The following is a 27131-nucleotide window of genomic DNA, read 5'->3' on the forward strand; positions in this document are numbered from 1 at the left end:
AAAACCCATCTGGTCCATTAGGGAAGGAAATCTGCCATCCTTACCTGGTCTGGCCTACATGTGACTCCAGACCTACATCAACATGTTTGACTCTTAACTGCCCTCTGAAGTGAATTAATGACACACCCAGTTGTGTTCAAGGCAATTAGGAATGGGCAATAAATACCAGTCTTGCCAGCAACATTCATAAACAAAAATGAATAATGGTAAAAAAAATCACATTAGATGCACTCACTTTTTCAGTGAGTTTCTTTGCTGATGAGTGACCTGAGACTAACTAGTCAAAGCTTGCTCAAATGTTGTTACTGGAATTCTTCTGTTTGCAAACTTGGTAAGTGGGGATGTAAAATATTTCCTTCTCTCTATTGGCTGATTCATCAAGAAATTTGTTTGAAAGGAAAGTAGTTAGTGTCCCAACATTAATATATATCACAGGAAGATTTAATTGGATATGAAGATGCCTGATGAGAATCTGAGAACTTTAAGAGACCATTAAGAGACAATAAACCGAGGCCCTGTTTTCTCTCTCGAGTTTAAGTAAAAATCCCATGGCATGTTCTCCCAGGGCCCTGGCCAATATTTACATCCCAACCAGCATTGCCAAAACAAGTTGTTTGTTCATCCATTTTATTGATGTTTATGGGACCTTTTTGTGCACTAACTGGCTGCTTTGTTTGCTTATGCACTAACAGTGTCTGCACTTTGAAAACAATTCATTATGAACTGCTTCAGGACATCCTTAGGATGTGAAAGGGGGTAAATTAATCCACACTGTTCCTCCTTGAATTCAGTTGTGGTGATATCTATGACATCAACCATACAATTCTGTCACCCACACACACATGTCATTCTATTATGGAAGTTACAGAACTTCATCTCATCCACTAGATTTGATACATCATCCAAGACTGGTGACGTATTTAATTTCAAAGATGCTAAACCCCTTAATTATAGAATCATAGAGATTTGGAGAATGAAAGGTGGCATTCAACACCAGCTGACAAGAATCCATCCAGACTAATCCCACTTAACAATTCTTGATCTGTAGAGATGTAGGACACAGCAGCTCAATGTGTATCCAGTACTTTTAAAATGTCATGGGGGCTTCTGCCTCTTCCAGGCAGAAGTTCCACACCCACCACCCTCTGGGTGAAAATCTTGCCCCTCGAATCCCCTCAAAACCTCCTCCCTCTTACCCTAAATTGATGCCCCCTTTTTCAAGGATCCCTCCAGACGATGTTGCCTGGACTGGGGAGTTTTCATTATGAGGAAAGGTTGGATAGGCTGGGGTTATTTTCTTTGGAATGGAGGAGGATGAAGTGTATAACATAATGAGGATCTGAACAGATGGACTGGAAGACGATATTTCCCCCCTCACTATATTTACACCATCTAATATTTCACACTCCTCCTTAACTACAATGTCTATATTTTGTGAAGACAGACAAAACATTCATTAAGAACCATGCCCACATTCTCCATGTCCACATATAGCTTATCTCTCTGGTTTCTAATTAACCTTAGTTATCCTCCTGCTCTTTATCTATTCACAAAACATCTCTGGATTTTCCTTGATTTTGCTGCCAATATTTTTTCGTCCCCCCCCCTTTGCTTTCCTAATTTCCTTTTTAATTTCACCCCTGCACTTTGTAAACTCCTCCCAGCTTTCTGTAGTATTGAGCCCTTGGTGTTCAATATAATCTGCCCTTTTGCCTTATCCTGCCCTGTATGATCTTTGACATCTGGAGGGGATCCAGATTTGGGAATTACATCCTTTTTCTCTGGGAAACATATTTGCTCTGATCTTTTTGAATGCCTCCCACTGCTCTGACACTGATTTGCCTTCAAGTAGCTATTTCCAGTCCACTCTTAATGAATCACGTCATTGCTTAGTAAAACTGACCTTTCCCCAGTTTAAAAGTTTTACCCTTGGTCTATCTTTTTCCTTTCCCACTACGCTACATCTAATTGAAATGATGACGAGCATGAAAATGCTCTTCCATTGATGACCTCCCAGCTGCCCAGCTTGCTCTCTGAACAAACCAGGTCCCTCCTCTTGATGAACTTGTCACAGCTGCAAAAATTCTCTGAAATGTATTTTCTCCCGATGCCAGGTCCAGGAGTGCCAAAGGAATTCTGCATCTTCTACATATTTTACACTGGTTAATATGAGGGTATTGAAATCCCCAGTGGGTTCTGCACTTCTCAGTAACTTGCCCTTTGTGCTTTCCTATACCTTTCTGAATGTTTGGGGTCTATCATACATTCCCAGCGGTGCGATTGTCTCCTTGTTCCTCACTTCAACCCATTTGGCCATATTTGATCCTTCTAACATTTCATACCACCTCACGGCTGTGATTGTTGCTTTGACCAATATTGCTAACCCCCCTCCCTCTTTTCTTATTGCCCTCTCTATTCTACCTGGAAACCCTCTGAACCATGAATGTTAGAATCATGTGATTAGTGGTATTTACTTCAATGCAAGAATTAAGTTTACTTCAATGCAAGTTTAAACCCTCTACAGCAGCACTAGCAAACCTCGCTGCCACGTTATCAGTCCCAGCCCTGTTGAGGTGCAACCCTTCTGTCTTGTATAGGCCCCACCTGTCCCTGGGCCAGTCCCAGGGCCTCAGGAATTATGGATCATGGCCTCAGGCTGTTCATCCTCCAGCCTCGGGATGTTGTGCAGCCACTCAGTGACATCTTTGATCCTGGCATCAGGGAGACAACATACCATTCTGGAGTCACATCTGCGGTCACAGAAATGCCTTCCTGTTCTCCTGACTATTGAACCCATTCTCGCTTTTGCTTTCCTGACTTTCCTCTTGAGTCAGCCATGGATTTGGCTCAGCTTCACACCCCAGAAGAATCTCACCTTCACTAATATTCGGAACTCAGATCTGGTTAGAGAGCAAAACGCACTTGGGATTCCTGGACAACTTGCCTGGTCCTATTTGGCAATCTGGCCATCACCCATTCCCTCTCTCCCTGCAAACTCATAAACTCTAGTGTTATGAACTAGAGACAGTTTAAGTAAGTTATATTTGTATTTCTGGGTGTTAGGAATGAAGTTTAATATGTATTTCTGTATTTTGTGTTAAAAGGATAAAAACTGAATTTTGGTTTCACTTTAACAGACCCCTGCATTTTTAATTATTTTATGACTCTTGAAGTGGAGATGTGTTATCAAGGAGGGATCATGGTTTAGAGAAGTTAAAACAAAGTTGAAAAGAATTGTGCTGTTGCCTAGCCACCGGGGTCCAGAGAGAGATTTGTTGGCTCACAATGTGACAAGCGTCTGCGGGAGTGGGAGAGTCGATGAGGGATCCATAATATCTGTTTGGGGTGGCATCTGTCACTTGGTTTCAGAGTGTGGTGTGTCCGACCACAGGTCACCTATTGGTTTACGTGGACTGTGTACTTACTGTGAACATTAGAGCATAAGATCATTATGTAACTTGTGTTATCCTTACAAATTGTATATACCTTTAAAGGTGTAGTTGTGGGTGAAGGAGTATTGTGATATAATTAATCTCTTCTTGTTTTATTAATAATTAATGTTTTATTCTTTTGTTAAAAGTTCACCAGCTGATTCCTACGACTCTGCTCAGTAGCCACTTTCCATGTTTCTAAACAAAAAATAAAAGTTGGGATCTATCAAGCCAGGTTCCACCCTGGGACCTGACTTGCCCAGTAGTAACATCAGCTGGGATCATAACACTGAGGTGACCACATCCAGAAACGTTGTCCACACAGCTCTCAGCCCCAATGTTGAACTGCATTGACAGCAGTTGCTGCTTAAACGCCAAAACCCAGAGTTCGGGCTCCTCCAACTGACAACACTTTCCACACATCTGTTTGTTCAGGACACGTGAAAAGTTCCCACATGTACAGGATGTGCATTCCATGGAATTGAGGTGCCCTGCCATGTTTCTATTTATTAGGCTACTATCTAAATTTACTAGAAATAAAACCTAACACTTAGAAACTCAAGATTTAAAACTTAAAACCCAACACTTAGATCCTTACCTCAATACTTACCTTTGGTTGGTCTCTGTTCCCTCAGGTTCCACTTCTTCCTTCCTGCATTGATTCTGATGTCACTACCTATGGGTGTGTTGTTCTCACTCCTCCTGGTCTCCATTTTATCCAAATGATCGCAGATAGCAAGCCCATTCTACCTGTTGAACAGGATCAGCTTCTGCAGATCTTCCTTTTCCTTCATCTAGATTCCCCTTAACTCTGTAAACTATTGGCCACATCAACCCTGTTCTGAATCCGCACCTCTACACCAGGACCAGGTGTTGCGTCCTGCTTCTACAGATGTGTTTACTTAGGAACAGTCTTGCTCTTGGTCAACTCCCACAGACTGCAGTCCAGACAGAAGTGGAGAAAAGTTAGAAAACGTGGAGCAGAGAGATTGAGGGGCCCATGAGCAGCATTCACTCAAAAATAGTGAACAGCTGTACAAATAATTTAAAATGTGAATGGAATGTTGTCTCTTACACCAAGGGACAGGAGTTACACTCGAGTTATAAGGAGCTCTAGATAGATCCCATCGAGAGTAACTGTATTCATTCCTGGGCCCCACACCTCAGGAAGGGGATATCAGACTTGGAGGGGGTGCAGCCCAGATTCACCAGAATGATCCTGGGCTGAAAGGGTTAATTAATGAGGACACGTTGCACTGACAAGGCTTGTATTCCTTTGAGGTTAAAAAATTAAGAGATGATCTGACTGAACTGTAAAATGATGAAAGCAGGTTTGACACTAAATACTGTTGCACAAGGTGGCAGAGCCTGGAACAACAGGGTATGAACTTCAATTTCGAGCCAGGCTGTTCAGGGGAACTGTCAGGAAGCACTTTTTCATGTAAAGAGCTGTTGAGGTTAGGAGTCAACTAGAAAATTCAAACTGAAGGTGATAGATTTTTGTTGGCTCCAAGGTATGGGGTGATATGGAATCAGTCCAGATCTCTGTGTTACTGTATCCAGTCTCGATTATTAGCCCAGTAAATAGATCATTACAATTGTGTTCCCTTATTTTCTGCATTAAAACTTCACACCAATCACAATTCAGTACTTTATTATAAAATATAATATTTCAGTGAGAAACCAAATTGGAAAATTCTATTGCAAGCCCTCACAGAATGACATCAGCCAGTGATTTCACTTCATGAAGATAAAATTTGTCTTTATATTATTATAAATACACAAAGTTCATTTATAAATTAAATCTCTGAGATAAGCATCTTGCTCGTTTACACAGGAATAAATTAAAACAAGAACATCTTTGTAATAAATTAATAAAGTGAAGCGAGTAGTCACACAATGACATACTGGATTCAAATACACAAGTATTTAACACAAAGACAATCCAACCTCACAGAGAGTCTCGGCTACACATCCCAGAAACACTACAATACCACCCACTCCCAGGCACAATGACCCGTGATGGATGCAATCCCCAACACCACATGGGCACAATTCACACCCACCCCACCCTGTCCCAGATCTAACTCTCCCTCAGTCTGGCCCAACTCCCCCCTCAGTCCAGTCTAACTTTCCCTCAGAAGAGTCATATGGACTCAAAATGTTAACTCTGTTTCTCTCTCCACAGATGCTGCCAGACCTGATGAGCTTTTCCAGCATTTTCTGTTTTTATTTTATTTAACTTTCCCTCAGTCCCATCTAACTCTCCCTCAGTCCCATCTAACTCACCCTCAGTCCCATCTAACTCACCCTCAGTCCCATCTAACTCACCCTCAGTCCCATCTAACTCACCCTCAGTCCCATCTAACTCACCCTCAGTCCCATCTAACTCACCCTCAGTCTCATCTAACTCACTCTCAGTCCCATCTAACTCACCCTCAGTCCGGTCTAACTGGCTCTCAGTCCGGTCTAACTGGCTCTCAGACCAGTCTAACTGGCTCTCAGTCCGGTCTAACTGGCTCTCAGTCCAATCTAACTCTCTCTCAGTCCAGACTAACTCCTTCTCAGCCCAGACTAACTCCCTCTAAGTCCCTCTCAGTCCAGTCTAACTGGCTCTCAGTCCAGTCTAACTGGCTCTCAGTGCCAATAATGACATTGGGGTGAATTAAAGCTCAGCAGTGGGAGAGTCAGTCATGGAAACAATGTCCCAAGTCTCTGTGATGATCGGGACCTGAAGCAGACACTCTCTGTCCGGTTGGATGTCTGACCATAAAATAAGCAGAGCGTATTTCACAAGAAACACAATACTGAGTCTGTGTGAATATCCCTCCCAGAGGGGGCTGCCGATGGCTCCACAGGAGGTTACCAGCTGTTTCTGGGCAGGAGACACGTACAGCCCACAGGCACCTTGATGTACTTCAGATCGAAGCTATACTGCCCGGGGTGCCCAGGGCAGGCGTGGCGCTGCACGACCAACATGGTCTGTTCTAGAGGCACTGAGTTTAAGGCAAGTGTCTCCTCCCCGGTTTCTGCATCAATACAACCATCACAGAGGCAATGAGCAAAGGCCAGTTTTGGGGGGTATCGATTCTCATCGTAATCAATCCTGGAATCAGAGAAAAAAACGAGAGGGAGGTCAGAGACAGTGTAAAGAAAGAATGAGACACACAATCCATCGCTGCCCGTCACGGCCTTACCACTCGTCACTGCCCATCACTGCCCATCACAATCCAGTACAGTCCACAACTGCCCATTACTGTCCGTCACTGCCCATTGCTGCTCTACGTTTATATTCCATGTCACTTTCAAGGAAGGCCAAGATTCTATTTACCTTCCTATTGACTTGATGTAGCTGCATGCTAACATTTTTGATTCATGTACAAGGACACCCAGATCACTCTGTACAGCAGCATTCTGCAGGTTCTCTTTAATTAATTCTGCTTTTCTATTCTTGACATTTTCCCACATTATACACCAATTGTCAAACTTTTCCCAGTCACTTAATCTATCTTTGTCCCTTTGCAGACTCCTTGTGTCCTCCTCACAAGTTGCTTTCCTACCTTTCTTCGTATTGTTCATAGGAACATACAAATTAGGAGCAGGAGTAGGCCATTCAGCCCCTCGAGCCTGCTCTGCCATTGAATAAGATCATGGCTGATCTGATTGTGACCTCAACTCCACCTTCCCACCTACCCCTGATAACCTTTGACTCCTTTGTTAGTCAAGAATCTCTCTAACTCTGTCTTAAAAATGTTCATTGACCCTGCCTCCCATTCTCTGGGGAAGAGAGTTCCAAAGATTCACGACCCTCTGAGGGAAAGAATTTCTTCTCATTTTTGCCTTAAATGGGAGACCCCTTATTTTTAATTTTGTCTCCACGTTCTAGTCTCTCCCACCAGGGGAGACATTCTTTCAGCATCCACCCTGTCAATCCCTCAGGATCTTACATGTTTCAATCAGATCACCTCTAATTCATCTAAACTCCAATGGATACAGTCCCAGCCTGTCTGACCTTTCCTCAGAAGATACCCCTGCCCTTCTACTGTCCCAGGAATCAGCTGAGTGAACCTTCTCTGAATTGCTTCTAATGCATTTATATCCTTTCTTAAATAAGGAGGTCAAAGCTGTGCTCAGTACTCTAGATGTGGTCTCACCAACACCCTGTACACCTCTAGCATAATATCCCTACTTTTATATTCCATTCCCTTTGTAATAAACTACAACATTCCACTTGCCTTTCCTGATCACTTGCTGCATCTGCATACTAATATTTTGTGATTCATGTACCAGGACACCCAGATTCCTCTGTACCTCAGAGTTCTGCAACCTCTCTCTATTTAAATAGTATACTGCTTTTTTATTCTTACTGCCAAAGTGGACACGTTCATATTTTTCCACATTATATTCCATCTGCCAATTTTTTACCCTCTCACTTAACACATCTATGTCCCTTTGCAGACTCCTTATGTCCTCTTCACAAGTTACTTTCCTGCCTATCTTTGTGTCAACAGCAAATTTAGCAACCATACATTTGGTCCCTTCATCCAAGCCAGTGATATAGATTGTAAATAGTTGAGGACCCAGCACCGATCCCTGTGTCACTCTGCTCATCACATCTTGCCAATCCGAAAATGACCCATTAATGCCTACTCTCTGTTTCCTGTTAGCTAAGCAATCCTCTGTCCATGCTAATATGTTACCCCCAGCGCCATGAGCTTTTATTTTTGTGTAGTAACCCGTCACATGACACTTTGTCAAAAGTCTTCTGGAAATCTAAGTATTGCACATCCACAGATTCCCCTTTATCCATAGAGATAAAAACAAAAAAACTGCGGATGCTGGAAATCCAAAACAAAACCAGAATTACCTGGAAAAACTCAGCAGGTCTGGCAGCATCGGCGGATGCTGCCAGACCTGCTGAGTTTTTCCAGGTAATTCTGTTTTTGTTCCCCTTTATCCATGTTGCCTGTTACTTCCTCAAAGAACTCCAATAAATCAATCACACATTGATTCCCTTTCACAAAACCATGTTGGCTCTGCATGACTGCATTGAGATTTTCTAAGTGACCCGCTATAACCTCCTTAATAATAGATTCTAGCAATTTCCCTATGACAGCTTTTAAACTAACTGGCCTGTAGTTTTCTGCTTCCCGTCTCCCTCCTTTCTTGAATGGATAAATCACATTTGCTATTTTCCAATCCACGGGACCTTTCCAGAATCGAGGGAAATTTGGAAAATTAAAACCAAGGCATCTACTATCTCAGCTACCACTTCCTTTAAGACCCAAGGATGAAGTCCATCAGGACCTGGGGATTTGTCAGCTTTTAGTTCTAATAATTTTCTCAGTCTCCTTTCCCTGGTGATTGTAATTGTTTTCAGTTCTTCCCTCCCTTTCATCATCAGCAGATTTAGCTACAATATTGTCGATCCCTTCATTCAAATCATGAAAATAGATTGTAAATAGTTATGGCCCCAGCACTGATTCCTGTGGCACTCCACTAGTTACAGTTTGCCAACCAGAAAATGACTTATTTATCCTGGCTCTCAGTTATCTTTTGGTTAACCAATCTTCTATCCGTGCTAATATATCACCACCAAAACCATGAGCTCTTATCTTGTGCAGTAACCTTTTATATGGTAATTTTTAAAATTCATTCATGGGATGTGAGCTTCGCTGGCTGGGCCAGCATTTATTGCCCATCCCCAATTACCCTCAGCTGCCTTCTTGAACCGCTCCATGTGGCATAGGTACACCCACAGTGCTATTAGGAAGGGAGTTCTAGGATTTTGACCCAGCGACAGTGAAGGAACGGCGATACATTTCCAAGCCAGGATGGTGAGTGACTTGGAGGGGAACTTCCAGGTGGTGATGTTCCCATGTATTTGCTGACCTTGTCCTTTAACATGGTAGAGGTCGTGGGTTTGGAAGGTGTTGTCTCAGCTGCCTTGGTGAATTCCTGCAGTGCATCTTGTAGATGGTACACACTGCTACTAATGTGTGTCAGTGAAGGAGGGAGTGAATGTTTGTGGATGGGGTGCCAATCAAGTGGGCTGCTTTGTCCTGGTCAGTGACAAGCTTCTTGAGTGTTGTGGGAGCTGCACTCATCCAGGCAAGTGGGGAGTATTCCATCACACTCCTGACTTGTGCCTCGTAGATGGTGGGCAGGGTTTGGGGAGTCAGGAGGTGAGTTACTTGTCACACAATTCCTAACCTCTGACCTGCTCTTGCTGCCACAGTATTTATATGGCTAGTCCAGTTCAGTTTCTGGTCAAGGATAACCCCCAAGATATTGATAGTGGGGGAATTAAGTGATGGTAATGCCTTTGAACATCAAGGGGCGATGGTTGGATTCTGTCTTGTTGGAGATGGTCATTGCCTGGCACTTGTGTGGCGCGAATGTTACTTGCCATTTGTCAGCCCAAGTCTGGATATTGTCCAGGTCTTGCTGTATTTGGACATGGACTGCTTCAGTATCTGAGGAGTCACAAATGGTGCTGAATGTTGTGCAATCATCAGCAAACATCCCCACTTCTAACCTTATGGTGGAAGGAAGGTCATTGATGAAGCAGCTGAAGATGGTTGGGCCGAGGACACTACCCTGAGGAACTCCTGCAGTGGTGTCCTGGAACTGAGATGACTGACCTCCAACAACCACAACCATCTTCCTTTGTGCTAGGTATGACTCCAACCAGCAGAGAGTTTTCCCCCTGATTCCTACTGACTCCAGTTTTGCTAGGGCTTCTTGACGCATAGAAACATGGAAACATTGAACCCAGGAGCAGGAGTAGGCCATTCGGCCCTTCGAGCCTGCTCCGCCTTTCAATATGACCATGGCTGATCCTCTATCTCAATGCTATATTCCCATTTTCTCTCCGTACCCCTTGATGCCCCTAATATCCAAAAAATTATCAATTTCTTTCTTGAATATACTCAGTGACCCGGCCTCCACAGCCTTCTGTGGTAGAGAATTCCACAGGTTGACCACCCTCTGAGTGAAGAAATTGTTCCTCACCTCAGTCCTAAACGGCCTGCCCCATATCCTGAGACTGTGGCCCCTGGTTCTAAACTCCCCAACCTGGGGAAACATCCTCCCTGCATCCAGTCTGTCCGGCCCTGTCAGAATTTTATACGTTTCAATCAGATCCCCTCTCATTCTTCTAAACTCTAGTGAATACAGGCCCAATCGAACCAATCCCTCCTCATACGACAGTCCTGCCATCCCCAGTATCAGCCTAGTGAACCTTCGCTGTACTCCCTCTGTGGTTAGTATATCCTTTCTTAGGTAGGGAGACCAAAACTGCACACAATACTCCAGGTGTGGTCTCACCAAGGCCCTGGGTAACTGCAGTAAGACATCCCTACTTCTGAACTCAAATCCTCTTACAATGAAGGCCAACATACCACTTGCCTTCCTAATTGCTGGCTGCACCTGTCTGTTTATTTTCATTGACTGGTGAACAAGAACACCCAGATCCCTTTGTACATCCAATCTCCCAATATATCACCATTTAAATAATACTCTGCCTTTCTGTTTTTCACACTGATGTGTATAACTTCACATTTATCCACGTTATACTGCATCTGCCATGTGTTTGCCCACACACACAACTTGTCTAAATCACCCTGAAGCCTCCTTGCATCCTCCTCACCACCCACCCAGTTTTGTGTTGTCAGCAAACTTGGAAATATTGCATTTGGTTCCCTCATCCAAGTCATTTATATATATTGTGAGTAGCTGGGGCCCAAGCACTGATCCCTGCGGTACCCCACTAGTCACCGCCTGCCACCCAGAAAAAGACTCATTTATTCCCACTCTCTGTTTCTGGTCTGTCAACCAATTCTCAATCCATACCAGTATATTACCCCCAATCCCATGTGCTTTAATTTTGCCCACAAGCCTCTTATGTGGGATCTTATCAAAAGCCTTCTTGAAATCCAAATACACCACATCCACTGGTTCTCCCTTATCTATTCTACTAGTTACATCCTCAAAAAACTCCAGTAGATTAGTTAAGCAGGATTTCCCTTTCATAAACCCATGCTGACTTTGTCTAATCCCATTAATGCTTTCCAAGTGTTCTGTTACCACGTCTTTTATAAGAGACTCTAGCATTTTCCCCACTACTGATGTTAGGCAAACTGGTCTGTAAATCTCTGTTTTTTCTCTCCCTCCAGTTTTAAATAGTGGGGTTACATTTGCCACCCTCCAATCTGTAGGAACTGTTCCAGAGTCTACAGAATTTTGGAAGATGACCACCAATGCATCCAATATTTCCAGGGTCACTTCCTTTAGTACCCTGGGATGTAGATTATCAGGCCCTGGGGATTTTTCAGCCTTTAACCCCATTAATTTCTCTAGCACCATTTTTTTACTAATACTGATTTTCTTCAATTCCTCCCTCTCACTGGACCCTTGGGTCCATAACATTCCTGGGAAATTATTTGTGTCCTCTTTTGTGAAGACAGAACCAAAATATGTCTTCAATTCTTCTGCCATTTCTTTGTTCCCCATTATAATTTCCCCATTTCTGACTGTAAGGTGCCTACATTTGTCTCCAATAATCATTTTCTCTTCATATATTTATAGAAGCTTTTACAGTCAGTTTTTATGTTCCCTGCAAGTTTACACTCAAACTCCATTTTCTCCTTCTTCATCTATACTTTGTCCACTTTTGCTGGATTCTAAACTGCTCCCAACCCTCAGGCTTGTTGCTTTTTCTGGCAATTTTATATGTCTCCTCTTTGGATCTAATACTATCCCTAATTTCTTTTGTAATCCATGATTGAGCCACCTTTCCTGGTTTATTTTTGCATCAGACAGGAATGAATAATTGTTCTAATTCATGCATAAGGTCCTTAAATATTAGCCATTGCCTATCCACTGTCAACCCTTTTAGTAAGGTTCCTCAATCCATCATTGCCAACTCACACCTCATACCACACTCGGTCAAATGCAGCCATGATATCAAGGACAGTCACTCTTACCTCACATTGGGACCTTATCGCATGTCTTTTGAACATTCAAATGCACTACATCTACTGGTTCCCCATTATCCACCCTGCCTGTTTCATCCTCAAAGAACTCTAATAAATCCCATCACTGCCCATCACTGTATACTGCTGCCCATCACTGCCTATCCCCACCCATCACCAGCCATCACTGCCCATCCTTTTCCATCACCACCCATCACTGCCTGTTTCCACCCATCATTGCCCATTTCTGCCCATCACTACCCATCACTGCCCATCACAATCCAGTACAGTCCACAACTGCCCATTACTGTCCGTCACTGCCCATCTGCCTATTATTGCCCACACACTCACTGTTCCTTGGGGCTGTGCCCATTACCTGTATTCCCAGGGTGAGATGGAACGATGACTGAAGTCACTGTTGTGTGAGGAATATTGCTGCAGATTGGGGCAGCCTCTCTCCCACTTGTGTTTCTGCTGCTCCAGCTCTTCAACCAGGGTCGCCGAGGGGAAGCGGTTCATGCTGGCCCTGCCCAGCAGCTTCTGTAGCCCCGAGGCCTGGCTCTCCATCTCCCCAGGGTACCAGCAATGATGGGTTCCACGCTTCATTCTCCGAGTTTGACCAAACCCCAAGGTCAGGAAGACGATGAAGAGAAGCTTCGGGAAAGAATCAGAAAGACATCAGGGAGCTGCAGAGATTCCACAAACTCCATTAATCCCCGTTTTCAATTTTGGAATAAAATACTGCGACGGGATATTAAACTTCCCCAAAAATAGCGGCAGTGGCGACAACAACTTGCAATGAAGGGAGGGAAATGTCACTTCCCCATCCCCGGGCTTTGTTCTCTGGACTGGAATATTCTATTTCTCTTTCTTTACTCACAGCCTTTTACACACACTGTCCATCCCAGTTGCTGCTGACTCTCTGCTCACTGACTCTGACTCTGACACTGTTCTTACCTTCATGGCTGTTTGCATCTCTCTCTCTCTCTCTCTCTCTGTCCTTCTGGAAATGCTGCTCTTTCTCTGACTCTTTCTCTCCCTTTCAGTTTCTGGTCTATTTCAGCTTCTTTCGCCTCTTTTATACTCGAGATTGGGCTGGAAATCCCGATGAGGAAAAATGCTCGCTGCTTCCGTGTTATTGTCAAAGGTGAAAAAACCCGTTCCTGATGGAGAGGGTGAGACATTCCGAGGCCGTCACTGAGTCCAGCCTCAGGCAGCAGCCCACACACCTGGACAGGAGGCAGACTGCACTCACTGAGTCCAGCCTCAGGCAGCAGCCCACACACCTGGACAGGAGGCAGACTGCACTCAGTGAGTCCAGCCTCAGGCAGCAGCCCACACACCTGGACAGGAGGCAGACTGCACTCAGTGAGTCCAGCCTCAGGCAGCAGCCCACACACCTGGACAGGAGGCAGACTGCACTCAGTGAGGGCAACTCCCCACACACCTGGACCGGAGGCAGACTGCACTCAGTGAGAGCAGCTCCCCACACACCTGGACAGGAGGCAGACTGCACTCAGTGAGTCCAGCCTCAGGCAGCAGCCCACACACCTGGACAGGAGGCAGACTGCACTCACTGAGGGCAGCTCCCCACACACCTGGACAGGAGGCAGACTGCACTCACTGAGTCCAGCCTCAGGCAGCAGCCCACACACCTGGACCGGAGGCAGACTGCACTCAGTGAGAGCAGCAGCCCACACACCTGGACAGGAGGCAGACTGCACTCAGTGAGAGCAGCAGCCCACACACCTGGACAGGAGGCAGACGGCACTCAGTGAGGGCAGCACCCCACACACCTGGACCGGAGGCAGACTGCACTCAGTGAGGGCAGCAGCCCACACACCTGGACAGGAGGCAGACTGCACTCAGTGAGGGCAGCACCCCACACACCTGGACAGGAGGAAGACTGCACTCAGTGAGGGCAGCTCCCCACACACCTGGACAGGAGGCAGACTGCACTCACTGAGGGCAGCCTCAGGCAGCAGCCCACACACCTGGACAAGAGGCAGACTGCACTCAGTGAGGGCAGCACCCCACACACCTGGACAGGAGGCAGACTGCACTCAGTGAGAGCAGCACCCCACACACCTGGACAGGAGGCAGACTGCACTCACTGAGTCCAGCCTCAGGCAGCAGCCCACACACCTGGACAGGAGGCAGACTGCACTCAGTGAGGGCAGCTCTCCACACACCTGGACAGGAGGCAGACTGCACTCAGTGAGGGCAGCTCTCCACACACCTGGACAGGAGGCAGACTGCACTCAGTGAGTCCAGCCTCAGGCAGCAGCCCACACACCTGGACAGGAGGCAGACTGCACTCAGTGAGGGCAGCTCCCCACACACCTGGACAGGAGGCAGACTGCACTCAGTGAGGGCAGCTCCCCACACACCTGGACCGGAGGCAGACTGCACTCAGTGAGGGCAGCTCCCCACACACCTGGACAGGAGGCAGACTGCACTCAGTGAGTCCAGCCTCAGGCAGCAGCCCACACACCTGGACAGGAGGCAGACTGCACTCAGTGAGTCCAGCCTCAGGCAGCAGCCCACACACCTGGACAGGAGGCAGACTGCACTCAGTGAGTCCAGCCTCAGGCAGCAGCCCACACACCTGGACAGGAGGCAGACTGCACTCACTGAGGGCAGCACCCCCACACACCTGGACAGGAGGCAGACTGCACTCAGTGAGGGCAGCACCCCCACACACCTGGACAGGAGGCAGACTGCACTCACTGAGGGCAGCTCTCCACACACCTGGACAGGAGGCAGACTGCACTCAGTGAGTCCAGCCTCAGGCAGCTCTCCACACACCTGGACAGGAGGCAGACTGCACTCAGTGAGGGCAGCTCCCCACACACCTGGACAGGAGGCAGACTGCACTCAGTGAGGGCAGCTCTCCACACACCTGGACAGGAGGCAGACTGCACTCAGTGAGTCCAGCCTCAGGCAGCAGCCCACACACCTGGACAGGAGGCAGACTGCACTCAGTGAGTCCAGCCTCAGGCAGCAGCCCACACACCTGGACAGGAGGCAGACTGCACTCAGTGAGGGCAGCTCCCCACACACCTGGACAGGAGGCAGACTGCACTCACTGAGTCCAGCCTCAGGCAGCAGCCCACACACCTGGACAGGAGGCAGACTGCACTCAGTGAGGGCAGCACCCCACACACCTGGACAGGAGGCAGACTGCACTCAGTGAGGGCAGCTCCCCACACACCTGGACAGGAGGCAGACTGCACTCAGTGAGTCCAGCCTCAGGCAGCAGCCCACACACCTGGACAGGAGGCAGACTGCACTCAGTGAGTCCAGCCTCAGGCAGCAGCCCACACACCTGGACAGGAGGCAGACTGCACTCAGTGAGGGCAGCTCCCCACACACCTGGACAGGAGGCAGACTGCACTCAGTGAGGGCAGCTCCCCACACACCTGGACAGGAGGCAGACTGCACTCAGTGAGGGCAACTCCCCACACACCTGGACCGGAGGCAGACTGCACTCACTGAGTCCAGCCTCAGGCAGCAGCCCACACACCTGGACAGGAGGCAGACTGCACTCAGTGAGTCCAGCCTCAGGCAGCAGCCCACACACCTGGACAGGAGGCAGACTGCACTCAGTGAGTCCAGCCTCAGGCAGCAGCCCACACACCTGGACAGGAGGCAGACTGCACTCAGTGAGGGCAGCACCCCACACACCTGGACAGGAGGCAGACTGCACTCAGTGAGGGCAGCTCCCCACACACCTGGACAGGAGGCAGACTGCACTCAGTGAGTCCAGCCTCAGGCAGCAGCCCACACACCTGGACAGGAGGCAGACTGCACTCAGTGAGTCCAGCCTCAGGCAGCAGCCCACACACCTGGACAGGAGGCAGACTGCACTCAGTGAGTCCAGCCTCAGGCAGCAGCCCACACACCTGGACAGGAGGCAGACTGCACTCAGTGAGGGCAGCTCCCCACACACCTGGACAGGAGGCAGACTGCACTCAGTGAGGGCAGCTCCCCACACACCTGGACAGGAGGCAGACTGCACTCAGTGAGGGCAGCTCCCCACACACCTGGACAGGAGGCAGACTGCACTCAGTGAGGGCAACTCCCCACACACCTGGACCGGAGGCAGACTGCACTCACTGAGTCCAGCCTCAGGCAGCAGCCCACACACCTGGACAGGAGGCAGACTGCACTCAGTGAGTCCAGCCTCAGGCAGCAGCCCACACACCTGGACAGGAGGCAGACTGCACTCAGTGAGTCCAGCCTCAGGCAGCAGCCCACACACCTGGACAGGAGGCAGACTGCACTCAGTGAGGGCAACTCCCCACACACCTGGACAGGAGGCAGACTGCACTCAGTGAGGGCAGCTCCCCACACACCTGGACAGGAGGCAGACTGCACTCAGTGAGTCCAGCCTCAGGCAGCAGCCCACACACCTGGACAGGAGGCAGACTGCACTCAGTGAGTCCAGCCTCAGGCAGCAGCCCACACACCTGGACAGGAGGCAGACTGCACTCAGTGAGTCCAGCCTCAGGCAGCAGCCCACACACCTGGACAGGAGGCAGACTGCACTCAGTGAGGGCAGCTCCCCACACACCTGGACAGGAGGCAGACTGCACTCAGTGAGGGCAGCTCCCCACACACCTGGACAGGAGGCAGACTGCACTCAGTGAGGGCAGCTCCCCACACACCTGGACAGGAGGCAGACTGCACTCAGTGAGGGCAGCTCCCCACACACCTGGACAGGAGGCAGACTGCACTCAGTGAGGGCAACTCCCCACACACCTGGACAGGAGGCAGACTGCACTCAGTGAGGGCATCTCCCCACACACCTGGACAGGAGGCAGACTGCACTCAGTGAGGGCAGCACCCCACACACCTGGACAGGAGGCAGACTGCACTCAGTGAGTCCAGCCTCAGGCAGCAGCCCACACACCTGGACAGGAGGCAGACTGCACTCAGTGAGGGCAGCTCCCCACACACCTGGACAGGAGGCAGACTGCACTCAGTGAGGGCAGCACCCCAACACACCTGGACAGGAGGCAGACTGCACTCAGTGAGTCCAGCCTCAGGCAGCTCCCCACACACCTGGACAGGAGGCAGACTGCACTCAGTGAGGGCAGCAGCCCACACACCTGGACAGGAGGCAGACTGCACTCAGTGAGGGCAGCAGCCCACACACCTGGACAGGAGGCAGACTGCACTCAGTGAGGGCAGCTCTCCACACACCTGGACAGGAGGCAGACTGCACTCAGTGAGGGCAGCACCCCAACACACCTGGACAGGAGGCAGACTGCACTCAGTGAGTCCAGCCTCAGGCAGCTCCCCACACACCTGGACAGGAGGCAGACTGCACTCAGTGAGGGCAGCTCCCCACACACCTGGACAGGAGGCAGACTGCACTCAGTGAGGGCAGCTCCCCACACACCTGGACAGGAGGCAGACTGCACTCAGTGAGGGCAGCACCCCCACACACCTGGACAGGAGGCAGACTGCACTCAGTGAGGGCAGTGTGACCTGCCACCACAAACAGGCATCATACTGCACTGAGGGCAGAAGTGCATAAGATAAAGGAGCTGAAGTAGGCCATTGGGCCCATCGAGTCTGCTCCGCCATTCAATGAGATCATGGCTGATCTGATAATCCTCAACTCCCCTTTCCTGCCTTTTCCTCATAACCCTTGATTCCCTCACTGATTAAAAATCTGTCTATCTCAGCCTTGAATATACTTAACGACTCAGCCTCTACAGCCCACAGATTGACTACCCTCCAAGAGAAGAAACTCCTCCTTATCTCTGTTATAAATGGGCAACCCCTTACTCTGAGGTTATGCCCTCTGGTCCTAGACTCTCCCACAAGGGGAAACAACCTCTCAGCATCCACCCTGTCAAGCCCCCTAAGAATCTGATATGTTTCAATAAGGTCGCCTCTCATTCTTCTAAACTCCAACTTGTACAGGCCCAACCTAGTCAGCCTCTCCTCCTCTGGACTGCCTCCAATGCCAGTATATCTTTCCTTAGATAAGGGGACCAAAACTGTTCACAGTATTCCAGGTATAGTCTAACTAGTGCCTTTTATAGTTTTATCAAGACATCCCTATTTTTACACTCCATCCCCTTTGAAACTTTTTGGGATTCATGCACGAGGACCCCCAAATCCTTCTGTGCTGCAGCTTTCTGCAGTCTTTCTCTATTTAAATAATATTCAGCTCCTCTATTCTTCCTGCCAAAGTGCAGAAGCTCACATTTTCCCACATTATATTCCATCTGCTAAGTTTTTGCTGGCTCACTTAACTTGTCTATATCTCTCTGTAGACTCTTTGTCATCCTCACCACTTGCCTTCCTAACTACTTTTGTGTCATCCACAAACTTGGTGATAGTACATTCATTTATGACAATCGACATGATCATCATCAGACTTTTAATTCCAGATTTTTATTGAATTCAAATTCTACCATCTGTTGTGGCAGTATTTGAACCTGGGTCCCCAGAGCATTACTAGTCCAGTGACAATACCACTGTGCCACCACCTCCCCCTAAATAAGGACATTGAATAAGGGTGTTCTATTGGCAGTTTCCAATCTTCTGGGGCTTTTCCAGAATCTCAGGTTTCTGGGAAAATTACCACCAGTGCATCCACTGTTTGTGCAGCTGCTTCCTTTAATAACCTAGCATGCAACCCATCATGTCCAGGGGCCTTATAGGCCTTTAGCCCCATTAGTTTCGCTACTACTTTTTCTCTAGTGATAGTTATTGTATTTATTTCCTCCCCCACTTTTGCCTCTTAATTATTTAGTATTTTTGGAATGCTATTAGTGTCGTCTACCGTGAAGACTGAAGCAAAGTATTTATTCAGCTCCTCTGCCATTTCCTGGTTCCCCATTATTATTTCCCTAGCCTCATTCTCTAAGGGGCCTATGTTCACTTTGGCCCCTCTCTTCCTTTTTACATATTTAAAGAAGCTCTTCTGTACCCTTTTATATTACTTGCTAGTTTACCCTCCAAGATTATTTTCTCCATTTATTAGTTTTTTGTCCTTTTGTTGGATTTTAAAACTTTCCCAATCCTCCAGTTTACCACTAATCTTTGCCACATTGTATGTTTTTTCTTTCAATTTGATACTATCCTTAACTTCCTTGGTTAACCATGATTGGTTTATCCCTTTCCTAGAATCCTTCTTTCTCACTGAGATGTATCTTTGTTGCCAGTCATGAACTATTTTCTTAAATGTCTGTCATTATTCATTAACTGTCTTTCCTGTAAAACTCCTTTCCCAGTCAACTCCAGCCAATTCTGCCTTCATTCCTTTGTAATTACCCTCATTTAACTTTAGCACAGTTGTTTCTGATCCAAGGTTCTCACAGTCAAACTGAATGCTAAATTCTACCATGTTATGGTCAGTTTCCTCGGGGATCTTTTACTCTGAGATCATTTATTAATCCTGCCTCATTACACATTACCAGACCTGAAATAGCCTGATCCCTGGTTGGATCCACAACATATTGTTCTAGGAAACTGTTCTGAATACACACTGTTATTCTTGCTTATGTCTACCTGTGCCAATTTGATTTTCCCAATCTACATGAAGGTTTAAGTCACCCATGCACTGTCTTTTTCACATTCGCTCATTATCTCCTGATATATTCTCTACCCTGCAGCATAGCTACTGTTCGAGGGGCTATAGACTATGCCCATATGTCCCCACAGTGTCTGCCTCTCCTTGTTATTTTTTACTTCCACATTTTCTGATCCAAGATCATTTTTTGCTATTGTACTTATTCGATCACGTACTAGCAAAGCTACCCCACCACCCTTTCTTTCCTGTCTGTCCATTCGAAAAGTCACATACTCCTGAATATTTAGTTCCCAGCGTTGATCCCCTTGTAACCATGTCTCTGTAATGGCTATAAAATCATATCCATTAACCTCTATATGTGCCATTAATTCATTTACTTTGTTCCAAGTACGATGTGCATTTAAGTAAAGAGCCATTAATTTTGCCTTTTTACCAGTTTTACCCCCTTTGACCCTATTTGCTGCTGTTTTTTGATGTTTGTACACTCTGTCCCTTCCTGTCACACTCTGGGTGTCAATAGTTGCCCTGAAGGCTGCTATATCTTTTTACTTTGTAAGCCAACGTATCCTCTTTCCAGAACCACCCCCCCCCCCGCCCCCATTTAGTTTAAAGCCCTCTCTACTGCCCTAGTTATTCAATTCACCAGGATACTGGTCCCAGGAGAGTTCAAGTGAAGCCCATCCCACCAGAACAGCTCCCTCCTACCCCAGTACTAGTGCTCATGAACTGAAACCCATTCCTCCCACACCAGTCTTTGAGCCATGCATTTAACTCCTTGACTTTATTTACCCTATGCCAGTTTGCCCATGGCTCAGACAGTAATCCCAAGATTATTACCTTAGAGGTTCTGCCTTTTAATTTAACTCCTAACTGTTCAAATTCTTTCAGCAGACCCTCCTTTCTAGTTCTATCAGTGTCGTTGTTGCCAACGTGGATGATGACAACTGGATCCCTCCCCTCCCACTCCAAGTTCCTCTCCAGCCCTGAGGAGATGTTCTTAACCCTGGAAGTGGGCAGGCAACACAGCCTTCGGGACTTACACTCACAGCCACAGGGAACACTATCTGTCCCTCTAATTATACTGTCCCCCACCACAACTATGTTCCTATTTCCTCCCTCCACTTGAATAGCACGGTGCCGTGGTCAGTTCACTCATCCTCCCTGCAGAGCCTACTCTCATCCAGACAGCTTGCAAGAACCTCGTTAGGGTCATCATAAGCAGGAATCATACTACACTGAAAGGAGTAGGTGGAGCAGAAAATACACTCCTCATAATAAGAGTGAATTATAAAATCTTCAAATCAGAAACTAATTTACATCAACATTACAATAATTAAATATGGTTTTTGTAAATAGTGTTCATTCTATCTATCCTTCCCAAACTGGTGGAACTCCAATCTCACCCTTGCCCATGGATTGTTTCAGATCCAAGGGATCTCAGTTGATATTGTAACTCAGAGCAGAAACTTGGATAACTCACCGCCTGATTCCCCCCAAACCTGTCCACCATCCACAAGGCACAAGTCAGGAGTGTGATGAAATACTTTCCACTTACTTGGATGAGTGCAGCTCCAACAACACTCAAGAAGCTTGACACCATCCAGGACAAAGCAGCCCATTTGATGGGCACTCCGTCCACCACCTTCAACATTCATTCCCTCCACCACCAACGCACAGTGGCAGCAGTGTGTACCATCTACAAGGTGCGCTGCAGGAACTCACCAAGGCTCTTCCAGCGCACCTTCCAAACCCACGACCTCTACCACCCAGAAGGACAAGGGCAGCAGATAGATGGGAACACCACCACCTGAAAGTTCCCCTCCAAGCCACACACCATCCTGACTTGGAAATATATCGCCGTTCCTTAATTGTCACTGGGTCAAAATCCTGGAACTCCCTTCCTAATAGCACTGTGGGTGTACATACACCACATGGACTGCAGCGGTTCAAGAAGGCAGCTCACCACCACCTTCTCAAGGGCAATTAGGATGGGCAATAAATGCTGGCCTAATCAGCGACGCCCACATCCCATGAACGAATAAAAATCTTGCAAAGATCAGTATTTTTGCTCCTCTAATGGTTTAGATCAGGGGTTGGCAACCTTAATAACCAGAAGAGCCATTAAACAAAAGTTAGTCAAAAATACAATATCTTAAGAGCTGCAATGCTGTAACTCAAGTGCTGATAACGAAAAACATGTCAGACACATTTCAACAACATTTTAAAGGTTTTCATAAAAAGTTATTAATTTAATGGCACTTTCTCACGAGCACAATGTTAATAAAAGTTAGAACAAGCCACGTAAGTAGCATCAAAATGGGTTTGATCAATCATGGTCATGAACTGCATCTGAACCCTTAGCAAACTGCATGTAGCTCCAGAGCCGCAGGTTACAGACCCTTAGTTCAGATCGTAACTGTAGTTCTGCTGTGGATTTGATAGAGACCAGAACTGTTCATAAGGTTGACAAATGAACATCGAGACCAGGGCTCCAGATCCAGGAAAACATGGCTGGGAATGGACACTCATCTATCCAAGGTTTGGTTTACATTGATTGAATTACAGAGGAGGAACTAGCAGATGCTAAAAGAACCTTAGACATTGGCTCTGGTCAGTCTGTTGTTACTTTCTCTGGAGTTGGGTAAGTGAGATGTATCTGATCAGGGAAATGGAAATTACCCCAATGGAGTTTTTGGCAGCTTGATTTAGAGACTCGTACACAGTGATAACATTTTCTTGCTTAACAAAAATCAGTGAACCAGCTTTGACCTAGTGCAGATAGAGTGGATTGATAACACAATAAGAGTTGAACAAAGAATGCAAAACAAACCAGTCCAGTTACATTCTGACAGTGGACTGGAACCCTGGGAACTAAATGACCATGGGCCAGGAATTTAATCGGGTACCTTTTTACTCTGTTTCAGTTATCACACTGTATAATTCACTTAGAGGCTGGGGTGTTTGATGGAAAGGGAACTTTACTCTCTCGCCCATGTTGTACCTGTTTTTGGAGTGTTTGATGCTGACAGGTAATTTAGAATTCCAACCCTGAATTATCTCATCATGCCAAATTTAAAATTGACTAGAAATAACAGCAGATGGTGACTTAAGAGAATGAAATATTCAGACAAAGTTTTAATCTGAAAATTTGTGAAGAAAAATAAAGTAAAATTAACTGAAAAGTAACAAAGGGTGACTGTGGACAGATAGATTCTGTGGAGTTAACTGTCCAGATATTTTCAATATCAAAGGTAGGTGCTAGTGGTTGGAGGGGTGAGAACACTGGATGGTTGCAAAAGTGAAGTATTTTCCACAGGTCACATTGGAAACACCTTCTCCTGAAGAGACTCAAAGTTTTGAATGAATCATTTACTGGTACTTTTGGAGATTAATGGGCAGCATTAGAATTGGATATTTGATGAACCTAGTCATTCGCATTGGTAAATTGACATTTTCAACTCTCCTACATCCTTTGGACTGAATTTGTTAGTTTGCTCTTTTGTTGGCTAACACACTTGTGAACCTACTCAATGGGTCAAATGGCCTCCTTCTGCATTGTGAATTAGCTTATTGAAATAGAGACAATCCTTTCCATTTTCTCAGGAAAAAACTAATACATCATATTTCATTCCGTCCCTCTCTTTTAACCTTGCAGGATATGGGTAAGATTAAGGAATATGGGCAGGTGAGATTGAGATATGGAGAGAAGGCAGCTGGTTGGGGTTGAGAACGGCTTGAATAACTATTTTCCACCTGTTCAAACGTGTGTCTTAAATATGAGGCTGCATGATCTTCTGGCTGGACTGCTACAGCACCATACTTATTAACCTCTTTCTTCCATCCTTCAATTACAAATCTTTCAGAATGTCACAGCTCACCTGCTTGCCCAGGACCAAGGCATCATCATCCCATCCTCACTACTGTGACTCAGTAAGCCACTGACAGATGTATACTATGTAGCAGGTGCAATATCAGTGAATGCAGCTGGATTTATTACAGGATTGTTGCATAACTTGTCCCTTGTTCAAACACTGGCGGCTTGCCAGAAGTAGCAGTAATCTGTGTCAATTCTTTTTTTTAAATAACATCACAGTTACAGCATCAAATGGGATTTTCCCTGCTTCAGAAGTGCAGGGTTACATACTAGTGAAAATATTCCATTCACATCAAGTCACAAACAGAAAGTGCAGTTGAGGGAATAAAGATATACCAGGGTTAGACAAGAGATACAGAGTTTATTTTACGGGACTGGGGTTTGGAACATCCAATTACAGGGAGGGGAAAATACAAAAAGATTAAGAGATTTTATACAATCACTACAATTAATACAAAACTCTTCATAGAAAGAAACAATGAGCATCAGCGCAACTAGCAGAGAAACATTAATAATGGCTGCCTTACATGGGGCTCTGTACAAACCAGTTGAATTGCCAGAACCTATAGGCTGGTCCAAGCAACACTGCCTTTAGGTTTGGAATTCTACTAACTCTAGGTAAAATCAGTCAGGACATCAGTCTTTGTGCTGCCATCCATTTCTCCGTGATTCAACCTAAGCAGAACATTTATTTTACACAGGGAGGGTTGTCAGACTCCTACAAGGTGCTGCAGGCTTTGGGTTAAGGTCTGACAGTGGGTTTTAACTGTAGGGAAGACTGACCTGAGTAATTGGGAAATTTCTCTTGAAATCAGCACTTCACCTTGGAAACGTAACACAAAGTTGCTGGCTACCCACCTGGACTCAGTGCCACTGTGGTCTGTATCACGGTGTGATATATTGTGACATAGCTGGTGCTCTCAGCTCCCTGTTGACTATTAGAAGATATGATGTAACCCAAGGCTCTCTACAAAGAGCAGCTGAGGAGGTCGGGAGCATGCACAATTTGAGCACTAGTCCCTGCAGACCGCTCTCATTCACTCCCACATATTTGTGCCAGAGTGGCATTGAGAAAGGCAACTGCTGGGTTTGGGAGCTCTGGGGAAGGTGTAAATAATAAATTAATTTAAAAGAATAAAAAAAAGGCTCAGGCAACTGAGTTGAGAAAGAGAGTTAGAACTTTCATCAGAATGATATTTGCAGCATTTTCTGGTTTATTTCATTTTCAGCATCCACAGTATTTTGCTTTTGCATCAAGTAATTGGGGCTCTTTACCTTTACCACAAGGGCTGAGATACTCGGGACTCTTAAATACCAAGCAATGCTTTGTAGAGTAACATTTACATAATTTCCTTCACCGTGCATTAAGAATGCAGGTGGATTTCACTCTCAGCTGCTCAATGAACTGATCTGCTCAGTCTGTCCTGGTGCCTAAAGGTGTGCTTCAGTGAGTTGCCTCTAGATGGCTGGTTTCAGTTTAATATTCAGACAGCTCATTCCACCACGTAACAAACGACACCATATCAACCCGCTGATAAACCCCCAACCTTCAAATTTAGAAAAGCAAAACAAATTGCTTTAAGTGCACAACAGGTACACTGGCTTCTACGAAGAGAAAACCGAGGTAAAGCTTTGAGTGGAGACACTTCATCTGACAGACCCATTGTGTTTCCAGCATTCAGTCCGTCCTCTGCACCATATGAAATTAACTGAATCTGCAAAATGGACACAAGTGAATAATGGGGGCTGCATAGACAAACAACACATATAGACATGGTGGGCACTCCAGGCTGCACACTGGCACTGGTGGGCACTCCAGGCTGCACGCAGGCACTGGTGGGCACTCCAGGCTGCACGCAGGCACTGGTGGGCACTCCAGGCTGCAAGCAGGCACTGGTGGGCACTCCAGGCTGCACACTGGCACTGGTGGGCACTCCAGGCTGCACGCTGGCACTGGTGGGCACTCCAGGCTGCACACTGGCACTGGTGGGCACTGCAGGCTGCACTCAAGACACTGGTGAACATGACAAACTGCACACATGGACATTACCTAACATTGCAGGTCGCAAATATGGACACTGCATGTACATACACTGGATGCACATACAGATTCTGCCAATTTAAGGTTCCGAGTGGCTATTACACCATATTTAATTGCATCAGTGGAGAGAATTATTGAGGCCTCCTCTCAGTCACCATTTGCTACATAATATTAGTTTGCATGCCATAATCTAGATGAATCATGGGATAAAATTAAATGAGCTCCTGTTGTTTGGATATTTTGACATGGTAATATAACGGACTTGAATAAATTACATAAACATCTGGTCCTTCCTCCTGAGACAATCTGGGTATATGAATGTAATTTCCTCCTTATGGTTAAATGATATTACTTATAATGTAATGTAGTTCAATTAATAGCTCTAATCATGTAATTGAAATACTCTCTTTATAAGTTAATTTAGGTAAAGACCCAGATTCACTCTCCGGGGAGGTTTGCTGATCCCAGCAAAGCAAGAGAGGCATGACAACTGGCATTAATGCTTGTGGGTCTGAGGGAGCAAAGAGTTTACTGCACTGGATTCCTGTTCTGGAAACCCAGCAAACTTGCTGAAAATTCATGCATATGGAGATTGGATGAGGAAGGCAATTGGTCTTGGATGTGATGCTTCCATTGATTGATATTGTGCTCAAGAGACAATAATATTCGGAAGGGGGCCCAGCTCCTTATTGATATACTAGCAAAAAGTCAGCACCTTTGTGGGGAGGCTCAGCAGGTCTGGCAGCATCTGTGGAAAGACAGAGTTAACCGGACTCGAAACATTAACTCTGCTTTTCTCTCCACAGATGCTGTCAAGCCTGCTGAGTTTTTCCAGCAATTTTTCTTTCAGATTTCCAGCATCCGCAGTATTTTGCTTTTACCTTTGTGGGAAGAAGCAAGGAAAAGGAGTTGGAAGCTACTGACTGGGCCTGAAGTCATGGGGTTTCAGCAATCTTGTACATGTGATAACTGCATATACAATGATAGGACACAATTATTTACAACAAATACTTTACCCTGCTCTTACGAGTTGTAAGATGACCAGTTGGTGCTCTGCATTGACGTTCTCCTGGTGATTCAGTTGGTTAAGTGAGTAAGTTACTGGCCCACACAGGCTTTGTGGAGCCCAGGTTCAGTGTCTGGCCTGTGCTGTGCTGCACAATAAATACTGCCAATTGGTATCAAAAAAGAAAATGCCAGTAGCCTGAAGCTGGCTCCCAGTGCATGAGTGCAACATAACAAGTAGCCTGAGTAT

At 46.4% G+C, this 27131-nt stretch overlaps 1 protein-coding gene across 1 annotated transcript; it reads right to left on the minus strand.

Moving 5' to 3' along the window:
* Positions 1 to 5656: 5656 nt before the first annotated feature.
* Positions 5657 to 13595, minus strand: LOC121280544 (interleukin-17C-like). The gene is made up of 3 exons (XM_041192657.1): positions 13364 to 13595; positions 12783 to 13060; positions 5657 to 6537 (listed from the first exon to the last, which is right to left on the minus strand). The coding sequence occupies exons 1-3, from the start codon at positions 13379 to 13381 to the stop codon at positions 6294 to 6296; spliced, it is 540 nt and encodes a 179-aa protein (XP_041048591.1). The 5' UTR covers positions 13382 to 13595; the 3' UTR covers positions 5657 to 6293.
* Positions 13596 to 27131: the final 13536 nt, after the last annotated feature.

This window comes from Carcharodon carcharias, chromosome 7 (genome assembly GCF_017639515.1).
Source record: "Carcharodon carcharias isolate sCarCar2 chromosome 7, sCarCar2.pri, whole genome shotgun sequence".
Taxonomy (NCBI): Eukaryota; Metazoa; Chordata; class Chondrichthyes; order Lamniformes; family Lamnidae; genus Carcharodon; species Carcharodon carcharias.